This window comes from Vanellus vanellus (assembly GCF_965231255.1).
Source record: "Vanellus vanellus genome assembly, chromosome: 25".
NCBI lineage: Eukaryota > Metazoa > Chordata > Aves > Charadriiformes > Charadriidae > Vanellus > Vanellus vanellus.
Genome location: NC_138930.1, coordinates 3,875,036 through 3,893,812, shown reverse-complemented (window position 1 = coordinate 3,893,812; position 18,777 = coordinate 3,875,036). Strand labels below are relative to the sequence as shown.

The following is an 18,777-nucleotide window of genomic DNA, read 5'->3' as shown; positions in this document are numbered from 1 at the left end:
ATGCACGGGGATCCCTGTGGAGCCGCGCTGGGCGGCGGGTCCCCACTGGGGACGGTGTTTCCTGTGCGAGGAAGTGGGCTGAGGCCAGCCGGGGCTGCAGCTTCCCGCACCAGCGGTGACAGAGCCTCTGGTCCCAGATGCCTGGCCCTACTGCGGTGAGTATGACAGGGGGACAGGGCTCCCCGTGGGGCTGGGGGCATAGGGCGGTGCTGGGGGGAGAATGGTGGCCCCACAACACCTGGCTGTGGGGCACTGTGGGGAAACCCTTGTCCATGATAACGTGGAAAGCCAGGCATGTCCCCCCCCGGGGGCTGTGCCAGCCCACAGCCAGGGTGGGTGATGACAGGGGCAGGATCTGTTGCTGGTGGTGCATGCTTGGTCCCAGCAGGGAACTCAGCTCAGCCCCCAGGCTGGATTTTGGGGGGTCTCTGTGCCCTGGGAGGTGGGTGCCGTCCGAGCACACTGGCCCCTTCCATGGCCAAGGCTCAGAGTGACCCAAAAGCCGATTATGGGCACAGGTCTGCAGGGGTGGCTGCAGGTCCCCGTGGGAAACTGGTCACACAGGGTGCCTCTGCCCTCTCCTCCTTCCTGGCAGCAGGATCTATCAGGATCAGCGGCAGCAGTGGCGAGAAACCATCCCCTGTCCCCAGGGCATGCGGCAAGGCCAGAGAGGAAACTGAGGCATGACACTGTGGGGTGGCCCAGAGACGGGTTTGGACCCCCAGCTTTAGGGCGATGCCTCTGGACCACCTGGGGACCCATGGCCATGGTGTCTCTGCTGTCCCCTCCCCTGGGGTTTGACTATCCTGCCTGTCACCACAGGTCCCTGAAACCGGGCAGCTCCGCTGAGTCTCCCTGACATGAAGTGGCTTTGGGTGGTGGCTTTTGTGGCACCTGTGTGCACTGTTCCCCACAACCATACGGCGGGCAGCACTGGGGATGGAGGTACAGGGGGACGGGGACAATGGGGACAGAAGTACGGGGGCATGCGGGGCTGGGGATGGAGGGACTGGGGCTGCAGGGATGGAGGTATGGTGGGACCTGGGGGGACAAGCAGGCTTGGGGACAGAGGTTGGGTGCATGGGGGACTGGGGAGGGAGGGACTGGAGGGACTGGGATGGAGGTATGGGGGGATCTGGGGCAACTGGAGACAGAAGGACTCGGCAGAGTGAGTGCACTGGGGATGGAGATGGAGGGAGCAGGGATGGAGGTATAGTGGCACTGAGGGGACCAGGAACAGAATAACAGAGTATCTAAGGATAGAGGTATAGGGATAGGGATACTGGAGGGACTGGGGACATGGAGGGATGGTGATGGAGGAATAGGGATACTGGGGCTCTGGGGGATATGAGGGGACCAAAGACAGAGGCACAGGGACTGGGAATGGGGGCATCAGGGAGGGAGGAACACTGGGGTGCTGGGAACGGAGTTGGGGGGCCCAGGGAGGTGCAGACCCTTCCCAACCCAGCGTCACCCCCTACCAATCCCTTCCCCCGCCATGGCGTGTCCCTGGACCCCCCTGCCAGGGACCACAGTGGGGGAATGGGGGGGTTGCACCCAGGGGTGCAGCCCATGCCCATTTCCATGTCCCCCAGCCCGCTGTGCCCTGCAGCATGGCACCCTGGGCACCGAGGTGCTGCTGCGGTGCCCAGCTGCAGCTGGGGGGACGGCTGAGTGGCGCCGGGGGGACACTGTCCTGGGAACATACCCTGCACCAGGGCTGGCCCTCCCCAATGCCAGCCTGGCCCACGAGGGCCACTACAGCTGCCACCACCCTGGCACCGGTGAGACCTGGGCCACTGTCTGCCTGCGGCTGGGCTGTGAGTGACCGTGGCCCCTCCGTGTCCCCCACTGCTAGCTGGGGGTCCCCTGGGGAGGCCGGCAGCGGGGTGATGACTGTCCCCTGCCCCAGATCCCCCTGCACCGCCGGCCATCGAGTGCTGGGCCATCAGCTATCCGCAGGCAGTGAACTGCTCCTGGGTCCTGGCCCCCGAGCCGCTGCTGGACACTGACTTTGTGGCCACGTACAGGTCAGTGGGGGTCCCTGAGCCCCGGCTGAGTCCCCCTGTGCCTGCATTGCACCTGGAGCTGCAGGCAGGGCAGCCCACCCAGCTCCCTCCTCTGCCCCCCAGGCACGGCATGTGGGGGGCCACAGAGACGGGCGAGTGCGTCCGCACGGGTCCACGGAGCTGCTCCTTTGGGGACGTGCAGATGCTCTCGCTCACTCCCTACGTGGTGAACGTGACAGCCGTGAACCCCCTGGGCACTGCCTCACGACTCCTGCCCTTCCTCCTGGAGAACATCAGTGAGTGCTGCTGCGGCAGCCGGGTCCCGCAGACCCCTCACGCTTAACCCCCCACCTCCCGCAGCATGCCTAGGTCTGATCCAGCCCTGGGGCTTCCATTGGGCCTTTCCCCTCCGGTGTGCTCCTCTGCTTGGGATGCGGAAACATCAGTGTAATGATTTGCTGGGTCAAAAGCAGCGTGGCCAGCAGGGTAAGGGAGGGGATTCTGCCCCTCTGCTGCACTCTGCTCTGGGGAGACCCCCCTGCAGTGCTGCCTCCAGCTCAGGGTGTCCCAACAGCAGAAGGACATGCAGCTGTCGGAGCAGGGCCAGAGGAGGCCCCGGAGATGCTGGGAGGGCTGGAGCCCCTCTGCTGGGAGGACAGACTGAGAGAGTTGGGGGTGTTCAGCCTGGGGAAGAGAAGGCTCCGGGGAGACCTTAGAGCCCCTTCCAGTGCCTAAAGGGGCTCCAGGAGAGCTGGGGAGGGACTCCTGATGGGAGAGGGACTCCTGATCAGAGAGAGGAGCGACGGGACAAGGGGTGATGGTTTTAAACAGGAATAGGGGAGATTTAGATGAGATATGAGGAAGAAAATCTTGACTGTGAGGGTGGTGAGTCCCTGGTGCAGGTTGCCCAGAGAAGCTGTGGCTGCCCCATCCCTGGAGGTGTTCAAGACCAGGTTGGACGGGGCTTGGAGCAACCTAATTGAGTTGAAGATGTCTCTGCTCCCTGCAGAGCTTTGGACTAGATGGCCTTTACAGGTCCCTTCCCACCCAAGCAATTCTATGATTCTATAACCTCTGTAGCCTGCATTGCAAGCTCAGCCAGCGGGGCTGGTGGACATGGCGCGGCGCAATGACGGATCCCCCAGCTAGCACCTCACACCTTTGTTGTCTCCCTGCTTCGTTAGTAAAGCCGGACCCCCCTGAAGACCTGCGGGTCTCACCCATCCCTGGGGAGAGCATGAAGCTGCTGCTGGAGTGGAGCCCGCCAGGGTCCTGGCCCTTCCCGGAGTACTTTCCGCTGAAGTACCGTATCCGCTATGCCCAGGAGGAAGGGTCTGTCACCAAAATGGTACTGCTCCCCCTGCTGCATCCTCCCCTTCCGCATGGGGTAAACAGAGGCACAGCTGAGGGATGCATCCCTGAGCATGGCTGTGTCCTGCCCCCCCTGCCCATGGGTGCCCCTAACCCCACTCTACCCCCACCCAGATTGGGCCATATGAGCAGACATCTTACACCCTGACGGGAGTGCTACCCGGGACCCTCCACCACATCCAGGTGGCTGCCAAGGACATCACAGACTGCGGGGAGTTCAGCGCCTGGAGCCTGCCGGCTTCAGGGATGCCCTGGATGGAGCCATGACAGGCAGAGCAGGGACAGTGTCCCCTTCCCCATCCTGCTCCTCTCCCTTGTCCCACCGAGGGACTGCATGCACCCCAGCCGCTCTCTGTCCTTGTGTCCCCAGTAGTGGGGAACCACCAGTGCTTGAGGGGCCCACCAGAAACAGGCAATAAAACAGGCTCTGACCCCCATCCCACTTTTGTGATGTTTTCCATGAAGCAGCTGAGCTGGCCCTGGGGACAGTCCCTGTGAGGTCGGACAGGGCCAGGCCGTCCCTGGCCATGGGCAGAGGGGAGGGCACAGGCTCCAACTGGCCCCAATCACCTCTACTGGTTCATATGGCCTGGCATGGTCCTGGGTCCAGGTGGAGGGAGGTCATCCTCCCCCTCTGCTCTGCCTTGGGGAGGCCACATCTGGAGCACTGTGGCCAGTTCGGGGCTCCTCAGTTCAAGACAGGAAACTGCTGGAGAGGGTCCAGCGGAGGGTACGGAGATGCTCAGGGACTGGAGCACCTCTCTGCTGAGGAAAGGCTGAGAGCCCCGGGGCTGTTCAGCCGGAGAAGAGAAGGCTGAGAGGGGATCTCATCAACGCTGATCAATATCTACAGGGCGGGTGGCAAGAGGATGGGGCCAGACTCTCTGCAGCTGTGCCCGGTGACAGGAACAAACAGGAACATGGCAAATTCCATCTGAGCATGAGGAAAAACTTCTCTCCTGTGCGGGCGGCAGAGCACTGGCACAGCTGCCCAGAGAGGGGGGAGGGGGGCGGGAGTCTCCCACTCTGGAGCCATTCCAAACCCGCCTGGAGGTGTCCTGTGCCACTGCTGGAGGTGCCCCTGCTCTGGCGGGGGGTGGGATGGGGGAGCTCCAGAGGGCCCTTCCAACCCCCACCAGTCTGGGATTCTGTAACTCCGCCATGGCCCAGACTGCCCTCCCCCCCGGCCTGTACGGTCGCCGTGGCCTCTCTCCGTGGTCTCCAGGGCCCGACGACCTCCCGGGGTCCGACCTTCGCCCCCGGAACCTCCTCTCAGGTCGCCGCGAGTGGGCGGGCTCTTGGCGGTGCTGCATCTCGCTGACGGACGGCAGAGACAGCCAGTAGCAGGCGAGACTTCACCCGTCTGGCCAATGAGCCGCGGAGGGGCGGGGTTAATTCCCGGAAGTAGCGGGTGGCAGCGGGGCTGAGGGTGGTGTCCGGTCATGTCGGAGCGGGTGGCTGGGTTATAGAGGCCGGGGGGGTCCCCTGGCAGTGTGGAGGGGTCTCCAGGCTGAGGGAATCTTCAGCCCTTTACAGGTTGGAGGGGTTCCTGATGTCTGTAGGGGGGTCTGCAGGCTGAAGGGGGGGCCTGGTGGCTTGAGAGGCGGCCCGCAGGCCGGGGAGGGGGGGAGAGCTGGTGGGTGTGGGGCTGATCGTGGGTCCCAGACTGGGGGCGGTGGGGGGCGGCTGGGCTGGGGGGTCCCCAGCAGGGCAAGCGAGTTAGGGTCTAAAGTCGTGCGAGGGGTGAGGGGGGAGCTTGGGCTCGGAGCCAGGCAGACCCCGAGGAGTTTGGTGGGGGTTATTTAACCCTGTCCACTGCAGGGAAGCTGCCGCCAGCAGCCACTAAAAGGTGACGGAGAGCTGAAGAAAAGGGAGGAGAGAGAGGGAAGAGATGCCGTGGGTCATTTTGGGGCTGTTTGAAGAGTGGGTACTGAATTTCCAAATGCAAAAATAACCATTGCTCAGAAGCCGGGCTGACAGCGCGAAAATCATTCGGACTTTTATTGGTCTGTTTGTCCTTTTGATGTGTTACAGACTTTTCTTTTTTAATTGCAAGACGTGTGGTGAATACATCTCTAAGGGGAAGAAATACTCGTAAGCAGACTGTTCAGAATGAGGTGTACTCGGGACTTCCCACCTTCCGCTGCTGCAGTGCCTGGCAGAGATCACTTTCAAGGTGACGTATTTTCAGTGTTTTCTGGGGAGCCTGTACTGTCTGCAGACTGCTGAGCGTGGGGTCTGCCTGTACCTCATGGGGAGGGGGTGTCCCAGCAGAGCCTGAGTCTGACCGTGTCCTTTTTGGTGTCCCTTCCCTTTTCGTGGCAGTGCTGAAGTGTCTTGCCTGTCCCTGGGCAGGGAGCAGCAGTGTGTCAGCTGGAGGAGAATGAAGGGACGTGGATGTCTGCTCCGTGATGTGAGTGAAATTGGGAAACGTTCACCTGGAGCCATGAAAGTGGCAACAAGAGGGCTGGAGGTGAATTGTCCCAGTACAGTGACGTTTCTGCCCTGCGTTTTCCTTAGATCGTGAGAAAGCCACGGAGCGCAGAGCCACTCGCAGCTTCCAACCTGTGGAAGTCCTGGAGGAAGAGGAGTGGATGATGCAGAAGGAGAGGGAAAAGGAGAGGAAAAATCCCCGGGGCAGTGTGGAGGGCAGCAGGGCCCTGCCAGATCCCGGATGAGGCCCCGGGGCTCTCCGGAAGGCAGAATGGGCTTACGGGGACCCCGGCCGAGCCCCGGGGCTCTGCGGGGCCCGCTGCTGCCCCCTCGTGGTGTGAGGCGGCGGCACCGCCAGGCAGCAGTGTGTGCACATGCGCAGTGCGACCGGTCCGAACGATGAGTGGTTTCACGCGGGTTGCCGCGCCGTGCGCATGCGCACTAAGGGCCGCCGTCGCGTGGTGGTCCCTACGCGCTGTCGCCGGCCGTGTGGCGCATGCGCAGTGCGCCCGGTGGGGCCCGGACTTGCGCCGTCAGGGTTCCGCATGCGCAATGCGGCGCCCGGGCAGGCCGCGGGGGCTGTAGGCGTGTGGCGATGGCCCGCCAGGCTGCCCCAGCACGCGGCACACCACCTCAGGAGCTGTAATGTGCTGTAGCCCTCTTCGAACTCCTCTCATGAGGTCTTTTTAGTGCCCGGAGCAGTTTTCATGCCCTGTGCTCTCCAGGATGACTCTGTAGTCCCTTGCGTGGTGATGACACCGTTATCGTGGAATCACAGAATGGTTTAGGTTTGAAGTGACCTCAAAGATCACCCAGTTCCACCCCCCCCCCCCGACCATGGGCAGGGACACCTCCCACCAGACCAGGCTGCTCCAAGCCCCGTCCAACCTGTACTCTGCTCCGATCCCATCTTGAATGCCTCATTGTTTCCCTGAGCAAGAGAAGGTGAGGGCCACCAACAGCTTTCAGTCATGGCCACTCCTGCGTGGGAAGCCCTAGCTGGTGGGTCTGTGTTGTGGACCGGGGCTTGGTGAGGATGAGGTGGCAGAGCAAGCGCGGAGCCCCACGAACACCCTCACCCCAGCACAGCCCTTTCCAGAGTGCTCAAGAGGCCCTGCTCACCTCCAGGCTTCCCTGGCACCTTCACCAGCCTTTGGAGGAGCCTGGGCAGTGTCCTTCTGCTCTTCAGAGAGCCGCAGGGTCTTCACCGGGCTTTGCCTGGGGCCTGGCAGTGCTTGCTGTCCTTAAAGGGCATTTTTGAGTTTCATCTCATGCAGTGAAGTTCCATCTTGCTCCAGCTGATGGCACGATTGGGAGTGTGTAGAGCGGAGATTTTTCCCAGGAAGACAGACAGCGTGTTGGACATGTTCCCAGTTCTCCCGCTCGAGTATTTGATGCTGTACAGCATGGGTCCCAGCCTCGCACCATGCCAGTATTCCCACCAATAACGAGTTCAGAGAAGAGCCTGTTTCTTATAAAATGAGAAAATAAATACAAGCCAGGCCAAGTCGCTAGGTCAGAGATGAGACAAGAGTTATCTGCAGGACAAGCAACCAGCAGTTTGAGGCTGTAAAGGACTTCCAGCCATAGGAACAGGCTCCCACCAGCAGGAGTTAATGGTATGTCAGTCCACAGGAGAGCTTCCTTCCATAGCACGTGTGGGTTTGAGGCAATAATCCCTATAGGGTTTCAGCTCCTTCTGTGTCTGACTTACAGCTGTGTAACCTTCCAGACACACAGCAAAGGCATTTTTCTCTGGGAAAGTGTCAGCTCCCTTTGGCCTCACGCTGACAATCAGCCATTGTGTGTCCATTCGGTGATCCAAAGCGCACTAAAAGAGACTCCAAACTGGCTGGGCTGAACACCTGGACTTTCCTGGTGTGGTTGTGTAAGCCAGACAGCTTCTGAGTTAGTGCCGTGGTGTATGGAGTGAAATCGGGTCTCTGGGATGGGAAGTCTGCAGTTTAGAGCAACTAATGGCTCAGTAATGTCTAGGTTAGGAGTGTATGTTTACAAGGTTTGCAATGGCAAAAATTGGTTATACGTATGGGGACAAAAGTCCACCTCCCAATTTTCTTTGCATTTTGCAGGTTCTGCTGCTTGAGGAAGAAAAAAGAAAAAAATTCTTATTTCAGGGAGGCAGAGTTGCTTAGTACTTAAAAGCCAGGAACAATTATTTTTCTCCCTGGCTCTGTCACTTGCATCAGTGTATGACCTCAGGAAGGATATCAGCTTCGCTGCAAAATTTCCATGTCTTTAGGATGATGCTGATAACCAATACCTCGCAGGATGCTGGAGTGGAACTAGTTGATATTCAAAAAGATCTTTAAGGTTTTTGTTGATTCAGATCTTAATAAAGCGTTGCTTGCAACACAAGGTTTGCATTCTGAAATCAGCTCAAAACGGCATAAATTCCACATTCTTTCTAAAATGTGATGGCAAACTCATGAGAGCTTTTACAGGACAGTTTCTGTCATCTGAATATCATGTGTATTTTTTGTTTTCTCTTTGTACCTTCTTAATAAGAAATCTTTGAATTTGGATTCTGATTAAAAAATGTCCTTGGCAGGGCAGTTTTTTATTGTTGCCTGGCAGCTCTCATAACTTTCACAGATGTTTCTCCATCATTTACATTCAGATTCTATTTCTGCAGTTTTCTCTGTAACCAAAATATACCGCTTTATTAATATTCTTTATGGAAGCTGAGGTTTTGGAATACAAGGCAGTGACCTGAGGCAATTGGTGTGCGCTCGAATATCGTATCACCATAGCCGGAATGGTCACTCTCTGTGAACAAGACCGTCCCTCTTAGTCAATGAAATCATGGACCAAAGTTTCACCAGTTCACTCAGATTATCCCTGAGCATGTTGTGGAAGGGACCTGCATGAAGGGAATGGCTGACTGACGGTGCATGTGCTTTTTTTCCTGCTATGTCATAACGTGATTTAACTGGGTTTTTGTATGCCAGCAACACAGCTGGTGGCAGACAGGGAGTAACTACAGCTGTGATTTGGTAAGAAAGGAGCCTGCATACCCTGACTTTCCTGGGTGGAGAGCTTGGCAGTCCTCAGATAGATCCTTTCCAGCTTGGGTTTTTCTTTCTCTTTGGCCTCAGGAGAAGGGGCCCACTGGGGAGCTGCCCCTTTACAAGCCTTGTCTCTATCTTCTTGCACCTTCACAAGGCTCCCCTGTTTAGTCTGGGGCGTGCTGTAACTTAGCAGCATTAGGGAACTTAACAATTACAGTAACCTGCAAGAATGCCTGACTGAAAACCCCTCTGTGCCAGGCAAAGGGGCTCCACCGGGGAGGTGAGTGGGTTCGCGATGTTGTACCCTCCCTCTTTTCCTTTTACAGCACTTTGAAGTCTAATAAAAGCTGCCGATTCGTGTTTAATGGATAACGTTGCTTACTAACAAGCTCACCTCCCTCTTAAAAAGCCAACGTGGGTCTCGGGAGATCTAATTTAGGAAGCACATGTAAGGCAAGGGTGTCCAGCAAGGGCCTCTGGGGCGGAAGCCACACCACGCAGTGCTCCAGGCTGGTCGGCTGCCAGAGGGTAGAGTATTTTTATCCACCAGCCAAGCTGCCAGAGGCTCTCCTCAAGCTCTGCACCACCTGTGTTTTGTGGAGAGCAGACTCGCGTCTACAACAGGCGTTAATTCTTCCTGAGTAGGGCAGGGACTCCCTGATGGCAGCAGCCAGCAGCAGGCACTGGTGGTGGAACAGACTGGACATCGCAAACAGAAAGGCTCCAGCTCAAGCCTTGTGCTACCAGTCTCTTAGGTGCCAGCTCTGGGACAATGTCAGCTTACCTATTCGGTCTGGTCCACTGGATCTGCAGTCTCCTTCCTCTGTGGGTCCTCCATCCTCTTGCCTCAGGTGGCTTTCTCAAGGCATTGGTACTGACCTGAGGGACCAGTGGATTCTGCCTTAGTTCCCATTTGGCCTTTGCTGTGGGGCTGAGTTACCACTTGCTTTTTCTCAAAGGTTTTGCTAGAGGATGATATAGTGCTCCAGAGCTCAGAGACTTTGATCCCTTGTTGTCAAACTGTTCCAGCAGAGGCAAGGACATGTTTCACTAGAGCAAAGCAAAAAGACTATTAAAATACAGAGGGGAAAGGGCTCTTCTGGAATGTGTGGCAATGTTTGGATGTGGAAAGGTCTGATGTAGTAAAATCCGTTTTCTTAACAATGACATCTGATTTCAGTGATATTTCCCATAAGTCACCATTGTCCCCCTCAAAGTGGTGAGTGATGTTGGAGAACACCTGCGTTGTTATATTTAGTGATATGGAGATGACTTAAGTGTTAATACGGTCATACCACTGGAATAATGTGTGTATGGGCAGATCAGCGAAGATCACCAGGGTACGTTGGCATGCGCTTATAGTCACTGTCCATAGGCGCTTGTGCTCTGAGCCATCTCCAGCGTTGAGTGTGCACAGCCCCCTCCCTGAACACCACATACATTTCAAACCTGCGTTTCCATTCTGCAATAAGGCAAAGGAATCCATCCATCTGTGGCCTGCTGTTTGCACGAGTGATGAATCTGTGTCAGAACACCGCAAAGCATGACATCCATAGCCGTGAATGCTGTTGTGATGTGAGTGACATGGAGCTCAAGGGGATCTTGGGTGTCCAGAGACAATCAGGAGACATGAAAGTAGACAGCTTCACCCTGTTCAATATGGTCTTCTTTAAACTATGTTTTTACTTCAGATTTGGGCTGCCAATAACTCATTCAAACAATGATCTAATGCCTATGTGAATGTTTGTAAAACCTCACTGCTCTGGCAGGTTGAGCGCTTGCCAAAAAGCAATCACATGTAATTAGGGAGAAAGAATTTGAATATACTGGCCTTTCAGTGCAGCATATTTTCCAGTTGTGTTTGTACCTCTTTAACTATCTCATTAACTGGGGTTTTGCTCCGTGTTGGGGTATGTGTGACTTGCTCCTGTCTTCAAAAGAATCTTCTCTGTAGACAGCACTGCCAAAAACCTGTCTAAAAACTGCCTGGGATGTGGATATGAGATACCTGTGCTGGGCTGTTCCTGCAGTTGTGCCCAACGGCATCACTGGCTTGACTTTTGAGGGAAGTAAGTAAGTATATAAAGAACTCCTTTTATACTTCCCTGGGGCTGCCACGGTTCTTGGAGGGAATAGTCAGTGACTACACTGTGATTAATTCACGGCCACAGCCTTTCTGGGAAGGACTTTGTTCGTGTCCGAAAGCAAGATGGAGTAAAAGCTTTTCAGGCAAGCAGGGTAATCAGCGACACACACGTATAACAGTTAGGAAATGGCTCAACTAGTTCCCCTTGCATCCAGCGCTGGCACCAGGTTACCGCTCCTTTTCCTCAGTCAATGACAGAAGGAAGAGGAGGGAGCCTGGCACAAGCAGTGCCCCAAATGGCCTTTCAGGTTCTCAACTCTCTCCACTTTCCAGTGTTTCCTGCTGTGCAGAAAGATCCTGAGGAGGCTTTTCAGGCATGTGGAGCCCTGAATGAGCATTGCGAACATCTAAAAGCTCATAGCTTTTCAAAGGAACGCCCGGGAACACCCTTGTGATGTTGTTGTGCTGTCCCTAGCATACATTCCCTCATCCTGCTGTCCAGGAGTTCTTTTCCCAGGAGAAGGGGGCCAGCCACACAGCTTGCCGAGGCCCCCGTAGGACTGACGAATAGAACTGGTAATGGTCACTGCTCACCTAACGAGAAGTTCCCAGCTCAGGGGGAAATTAGAGCCTGCCCTGGATGATAGATCCCTGAAAAAAAGGAAAGAGGTATCCTTTGCCCATGTGGGGTTAAAACTGCAGTCTTGATGCTCTCACCTTGCACCTGAGGCCCCAAAGGACATTTCCAAGCAAGTTGGGAATTTTGACATGGGAAGTTTGATGAGAAAACTGTCTTTGAAATTCCTCCAGCATCCTGGAAATTCCCTTCACTCCCTTGTCTAGTTACGGAGAACCAGACCTGTTCTGCCGTTCCCAGGGCAATGCACAGAGCTTCTGGAGGCACCACCTCAGACACCACCTCCTTTGGAACTGGACAAGCACAGCAGGAATGCCTCAGATAAGCTGCCTCAAAAGCAAGGGGAAGCTGAGCAGTCAGCATAAGCACAACCTGCCGGGCAAATCCGTGTAGACTCAATACATGTAGTCATTCAGCAAATCAGGCAGAAACCTCCTGTCCTGACTGCCCAGGCTATGCATAACCCCTCCACTTATTTAGCCATTAACGAGGAAGAGGGTGCTCTTCCTGTCTGTTGTGTCCCGCTGCCTGTGATCTGTTCTCACCCGTAATTCTACAGGCAAACTCTGAAACACTTGAAGGGTTTGTATAAAAGCATGGCTGATAACTCAGGGGGTCAGGGACGCACACAGGTCAAGTCCTGTGAGACCAGGACCCGTTATTTATGGGAGGAAATTTTTTTCCTGAACGTGAAAGGAGAGGTGGATTCTCCTCTCCAGTGACCACTGGGGTTTGAAAGCCTAATTTCCAGCCAACAGTCATCACATAAACTTGTGCTGAAGAACCTGACCTAGTTTGAACAATTAGAGGTAATTGTCAGCTCTTTCCAAATGACAAACCCCTTAATCACCAGCAGATGCTTAGCCAGCCTCACAGAAAAGGCTGGAAAGCCATAATGGGACGGGGAGTATTGTTGTCCCAGAGGCACCAAGTTTCAGGAATGGGCAGGAATCTTCCTTAGGGTTTTTTCCAATACATGGTCAGATGCTCGGACTGCGGCACTGGTTCAAGCTCATGGGCTGGGCATCTCTCCAGAAAATAAATACGCCGTGAGCACGTAGATGGCTGACTGAAGTATCGGGGAGCAATTCAAGATGGGGCAGCTTTGAAAGGGGGAGTTGAAACTTGGTTGCTCCATGGGTTCCTGTTCCAGATCCTTGAATCTAAACTCACATCCCTCAGCTTGTCTGGGGTTTCCTACGGCTGCTGGAGCCCCGGGCATGGAAGCACTGACGGATGCCTGTGTGCTTTGTGGCAACAGATCTTTGGAGCTGTCTGCCAAGTGCACTTCTGGGAAGCTAAGAAGGCCCTGAATTTCAGTGGAAACCCCGGAAGATCTCTGGAGATCTGTGTTCTGTGAGCAGAGCGTGGGAACCTTTGACTTGGAAGACCAGTTTGTTGGAAGGGACCAAGTCCTGGTGGCAGTGAGGCAGAGCTGAGGGGCAGCTGGGAAGGGAAAATACAAGGCTGCAAGAAGTTGGGGATGACTACTCGTTCTGTCTGTGCATCTCACCTGTCTGTGAACCAACTGCCTTACAAAACATGCCACCCTCTTCCCTGCACACAGTTGTTACCTCAGCATGGGAGGAGAGACTGCTGAAATAAGAGGGTCCTTGGAGAGCTGACCTTAAAAAAGGACCCTGTCTGCAACGTCTTCCTTGCTCTGGCTTGAGCTGCAACGAGCCAACCCTCCACTCTCCTGCCTCATGCACTATCCAGAGGAAAATACTTCTGAGCCCCATGACCCTGCCTCAGTGTATCGCCAGGCCATCTCTCTCCCCCAGGAATGTCTCCCTGACTCCTGCCGCTGCTTCTCTGCAACATGCAAGAAGTGACAAGCTGTGTGTCTCCATCCTTGTCACTCGGGGATCTCAGAGCAATGCTGCGCTCTGTGGCTTTCTTAACCTCTTTAAGCCCTAGCTTATTTTTCCAGGGCTTAGTTTCTGTGGCACTTAGAGATAGTAGTGGCACTATTTGCATTTTCAGAGCATGTGCTAATTGAGTCTAACATGAGCATGAGATGTTGGCTACACTCACATAAAGCTATGCCGAGTTGCCTCAGGTGACACCATGGTTCCACTGGAGTGGGAGTTATTTACAAATAGGCAAAGCTGTGAAGAATTGTAGAGTCATAGAACGGTCTAGGTTAGAAGGGACCTTGAAGTCCCAACCCCCCTGCCCTGGGCAGGGACACCTCCCACCAGCCCAGGTTGCTCAAAGCGCCATCCAGCCTGGCCTTAAACACCTCCAGGGATGGAGCTTCTACAGCTTCTCTGGGCAACCTGGGGCAGTGCCTTACCACCCTCAAAGGGAAAAATTTCTTCCTGATATCTAATCTAAGTCTACCTTCTTCCAGTTTGAAGCCATTCCCCCTCGTCCTGTGAGGAGACAGTATCTGATGGGGGTAAGAATACTGATGGGAAGAGCAGGAGACATAGCACTACCTGAGATATCCCAGTCTTAGCTGGGCACCTGGGTGTGTACACCTTACTCTGTGTAAGTAGGAATGGGTCTGGACCCCTCTGGAAGGGTCTGAACCCACCAGAGAATTAATCTGGATTGCTAATTCCTTTATGCTGACTGCAGGTGGTGTCTAGATGGGATCTGATTTACAGTAATGTGAAATTTAGGAAAAGGAACACTCCAAGATGATGTGATGGGGACTTTCTGAGGGGTGATGAAGGGTTTACTGGTAAGATGCTACCAGGCAGTGCTAAAACAAATAGACGGAGAGGGAGCACGCCAGAGCATTTGCAATACTGCAGGAACCAGAGCTCCCAGGGGTGTTTTGTCTTCTGTACAATTACATGGTAAAAAGTAAAGCAAAGATGGGAAACCCCTGGAAGCGATCAGAGCAAGGAGTTGTCCTACCCGAGTAGAGAGCTGTGACAGATGTACTTTCCATCGAGAGTGCTGTAATGAAGCACTAAGATTGCTCTGAAGTGACTCTGAGCACATTTGTGCATTTTATAGCACAGTAGTATTCATCTATTCCTGTATAACCTCCTGCAGTGGGACTAATAATCAAGAATCCTGACTCTAAACTGACGACTCCCTTGGGAGCCTGTCTGGGACAAGACTTATTCTGGGGTCTTTGAAGCGGGCAGTAATGTGGAAACAGTGACACCAGTGCAGTTCCCATGAACGAGGGGGTCTCCCATGTGGGCATGGGTGTGGAGCTCCTCATCCAAGAAAGGGTGAAAAATGAATCATAACACCTTTGGGGAGAGGTCAGTCTTCCCATGATGTGTTTGTTTAGGGCTCGGCTGTTGCCGCAATACTGCTGCCACTGCAGGAAGAAAAAAACCCAGACCAGTGGCACAGTATGTGGTGATCAGAGCTCATAAAAGGGGAGGTGGAGGGGATGAAGACATCTCCTCCAGTTACACAAAGAAGGACAGCAGAGAGGCACTTCCCACAGTCCTGCCAGGACCTTCATGGGCAGCCACTTTCAGACTGGGGAGATCGCGGCTCTCCTAAACCCTTTTGTACATATTGCCTTTCCCAGGTCTTGCTGATGGTATACCAAAATCCTGCTGTGTCCCACGGGGTCTGGACACAACAGCAAGAGCCAGAAACTGTATAGCCGTGAACCGTTCCTAGGGCAGTGCCTACAGCCCCCATGTCACTGCTGATGCCTTCCCAGGTCTAGTGAGTCCCAACCGAGTGCTTTGCTCCGTCCCAGCCATGCTCACTCCTAGATGCCAGCCTTCCCATGTCCTGGTTCTTGCCTGGCCCATTCAGGCTGTGTCCTCTGCACCTCCAAATCACTTAGGAGAAGGTTGGCTGCACCCTAAGGTACGGAGGGGTGGTAGTTGAGAAGGACAACACAGCTCTCTGGGCAGGGTCCGCACCCACCAGGGCCCAGATAGAGGTGGACGCCAGAGTCCAGACCACCAGTGACAGAGCTGGGGACAGGCTTACCTTGGACATAACTCAGGCAGGACTGAACTGAAGTGGAGCTCTTGGCCCAGGGACCCCAGGTGAGGCTGGTTGGGGGCCATTAAGTCCTATTAGTGCACTCAAGACCCCGACAGAAACTTATCGGTCACACAAACTGGATGTGGCCTTAAGCAAAGGCCATTTCTCCGCTGCTGGCTCCTGCCAGATCTTTCCAGCCCTGACTGAGGGCCTCATATACCCTTTAAGATCTGCTTTTCACGTGTCTCTCCCCAAAGAAGGGCTGGGCTGATGCCAGACTCCAGCAAACCGTTCTGACCAGTCACCCAGCGCTGGCAGGTTACTTTTGCTGGAACAAACTCCATCTATTGCCTCTCTACAATGCTTCTAGCCCAGACATCCTCCTCTGCTCTTACTGCCAGCATTGTAATGAAAAATGGCTCTTCTGTTATGTCTGCTTCCATTTGAGTCCCTCTAGGAAAGGTCTCGTGTTCTCCAGCTCTTTGCTGCTGAAATTAGCACTGGCATCCTGCAGGATTTTGGGGCTTGACTCTCGCGTCGAGCAGTGGGAAGAGTTACTGGGACTGCAGAGACAAGATGTGTTTGAGAGCCAAGTGTCCAAAAGTACACGCTTAATAATAACACAGTGAAAAGGAGGTGCTCCGGGAAGGCAGTGAAACGATCAGGATGGAAAAAAAAAAAAAAAGGAGAAAGTATTATTGGGGTGCGCTTGGATAATGCAGAAAGGGTTAAGCTGTGGCACAGCACTGGGGCCAGCTGCAGAATGCTGGAGTGGGCACTGGGATTGGAACCAGAATGACAGTTTTAGGTCACTCACAAAGCTTTCTAATTACGCTTTTTTTGGAAAAAAAAAAAAAAATGGTGTGTTTTATTCTGTAAGTGCTGAACATTCCACAATTGCTGTGTTTAATAAATACAGCGGGGGCTCCTAGGAGACTGAATGGGGCTGAATGAATGAAGTATGTGAGACATCTGAAACCTATTAGTTGGAGCAAACTGTTAGAGAGGCAGGAATTCTTCTCTTTTTAAAAATATTTATACATTTTGCTTTAATGTCAGTCCAACATCTTATTTGGGGTTATGTTCCAGTGGAAGGAAAGGTGTGTCGGGGGGAAATGCAGGGGGAGGGGAGGTACATTTTTGGTGCGATCCCAAAGGGAGCAGAAGGGCCGTGTGGCTTTAGTAGCTTATGTTCTTTTCAGAATTGAACCCGGCACGTGGAAACATAAGGCAACATTGCCCCAGCCTCGATGGGGGATGAATGACTTGGGACTCGGTTCATTCTGGTGTGCATTTTGGGTAGTGGACTGGGCTCGTCAGAGCTGCAGCCTCTCACCTGGGGCGCCAGGAGAACTCTGCAGCCCTCACAAGATTAGGTTTATGGATGCCATGAGACTTAGCTTGTTTAATCTGGTTTTGATATTTAGAGAGGAATTAGAGTGCACAGCCAGCGTCTTCTCCAACGCATGGACAGCTCCATGAAGTCAGACTGTTGTCCAGCACCAGCAAGAATGACGCCACATCCCTTCCTGCTCTCTTCAGCGCTCTCTGACGCAAGGTTTCCACCCAGGCTTTTCCTTCTAGTGCAGAAATTAGCTCATCTCCTATTCATGGTCTGTTCTCTCTTCACCACCTGCCACCATCTCGCCTCCATTCCCAGCTTCTTTCTCCTCTTCTAAGGTGTCTACATCAGTGAAATACACAAAGACTCCAAGGAGACCTGAGGAAGGTCTTCCCAGAGAAGCTGTGGCTGCCCCATCCCTGGAGGTGTTCAAGGCCAGGTTGGACAGGGCTTTGAGCAACCTGATCTAGTGGAAAGTGTCCCTGCCCATGGCAGGGGGTTGGAACTAGATGATCTTCAAGGTCGCTTCCAACCTAAACCATTCTATGATTCTATAAGATAGGGTGTTCTGTCTGCATACCATTACGCATCTTCCAAAGAGAGCTGGGAGCCCTGTAAGACCACACAGTATGACTGTGTCCCGTCCCCCCCTCCCCCCCTCCCAGGAGCTCTGATCCTTCAGCATGAAGGAATGACTGTCCTTCCCAGCCAAGTTTTGGCTGTCCACAAGCACTGCAGATCTGTGCGAGTTTCTGGCTTCCAGTGATCCAGTGAACCATGTCCTCCTCCAGCTTGCGGTTTGGGCTGGGGTCTGGGGAGACCCTGCCTTGTAGTTAGTGAGACATCTGTTCCTCTCAGAGACTGGTCTTCACAGAGCCCCTTCTAGAGTTCTCAAGGGGCCATATTTTCTTAGGTTTGATTTCTGTGATCACATCTGGGAGGACAGGAGATGTGGGGATGTGGGTGCTCAAGAGTCAGCTGGGGAGAGAGGGGAGTGGATATTGGCAGAACATCTCCAAATTTAGGCTGAATGTTTCCTGCTGGAGGTCGTGGTTAGGGACTTATACCTACAGTGAGCTTGCACAAATTGGTAGCAAGTCTCCCAACCTTTGGTGCTTCGCTTTATATCTTATGAACTGTTACGATTTCCAAGACACAGAGTGACATTTGAGCTCACCTCTCCTTGTGCAGAAACTTTGGATCAAAGCTAAGGATGGGGCCAGAAAGGTCCAGATTACGCAGTATTTTCCAACTGATAAGGGATATGTAAATTATTCCTGCTTTTCTGTGATTCCTGGTGATCTTTATTCAGCCCAGTTTTATTGCATGTGGCACAGATTCATATGTACATTCAGCCCCTTCCTTTCAGCCTTCCTGAAGCTAAAATGTAGTTTTAGGAAACTCAGAAATTGCAAATGTCTTCCATTATCCTTCTAATCTTCCAAAACCTATTAGATCGTCGGATATCTCCCCACTGCATAGGAAACAGATGTTCTTCTTGCAGCGGGGACATGCAGGAGGCATCATTAAATTTGTTTAGTTTAGAGCGTCTTGGAGATGTGATTGTTCTTTGTGGTTACAAGTTGCTGCAACCTTCTATATGTGAGCTAGGATCTGGTTGAGTTTAGAGCGGTGCCAGTCATGAATTTCTGTCGAGTTTCTTTTCGCCATTAGTAACCATCCCTTTGCCGAGACTTTGGAAAACAATTTCTGAGCAGTTTCTGATTGCATCTGTTAGACAGTTTAGAGGTGACTGCTCTGAAAACATGACTGGGGCATGGGATGAGGCTGCTTCTCATTTTAGTGAGGAAATAGTGTAACCTACAGATTCAGAGAGTCCATGAATGGATTTAACTCTAGAGCTGTCGTGGGGGAGGCACTGAGGAGACATTGTATTTCATTCCTCTGGTTGCACTTTCCTTGTGGCATCTGTTCACCATCAGTAGGAG

The 18,777-nt window shown here is 53.7% G+C and overlaps 1 protein-coding gene and 1 long non-coding RNA gene across 3 annotated transcripts; both read left to right on the top strand.

The window, feature by feature from the left end:
- Positions 1-99: 99 nt before the first annotated feature.
- On the top strand, positions 100-3,810 carry EBI3 (Epstein-Barr virus induced 3). Of its 2 annotated transcripts, XM_082495597.1 has the most exons (7): positions 100-155; positions 823-945; positions 1,596-1,820; positions 1,913-2,030; positions 2,133-2,305; positions 3,194-3,357; positions 3,495-3,810. In XM_082495597.1, exons 2-7 carry the CDS (start codon positions 861-863, stop codon positions 3,645-3,647), a joined length of 918 nt encoding a protein of 305 aa, XP_082351723.1. In that variant the 5' UTR covers positions 100-155; positions 823-860; the 3' UTR covers positions 3,648-3,810. The 2 variants fall into 2 exon arrangements, with proteins under 2 accessions (XP_082351723.1, XP_082351722.1); XM_082495596.1 differs by lacking the exons at positions 100-155; positions 823-945 and having other exon boundaries at positions 1,426-1,820.
- Positions 3,811-5,448: 1,638 nt separating this feature from the next.
- On the top strand, positions 5,449-6,163 carry LOC309681619. The gene is made up of 3 exons (XR_014270052.1): positions 5,449-5,556; positions 5,706-5,793; positions 5,901-6,163. It is a non-coding gene; the product is annotated as an uncharacterized lncRNA (long non-coding RNA).
- The last annotated feature ends 12,614 nt before the right edge of the window (positions 6,164-18,777 follow it).

Bases quoted from the DNA above. Each gene is read 5' to 3' on its own strand.
- EBI3 (XM_082495596.1), top strand. From the start codon at position 1,499: ATGGCGTGTCCCTGGACCCCCCTGCCAGGGACCACAGTGGGGGAATGG. The intron at 2,031-2,132 runs GTCAGTGGGGGT...TCTGCCCCCCAG, and splicing joins GACTTTGTGGCCACGTACAG to GCACGGCATGTGGGGGGCCA. The intron at 3,358-3,494 runs GTACTGCTCCCC...ACCCCCACCCAG, and splicing joins AAGGGTCTGTCACCAAAATG to ATTGGGCCATATGAGCAGAC.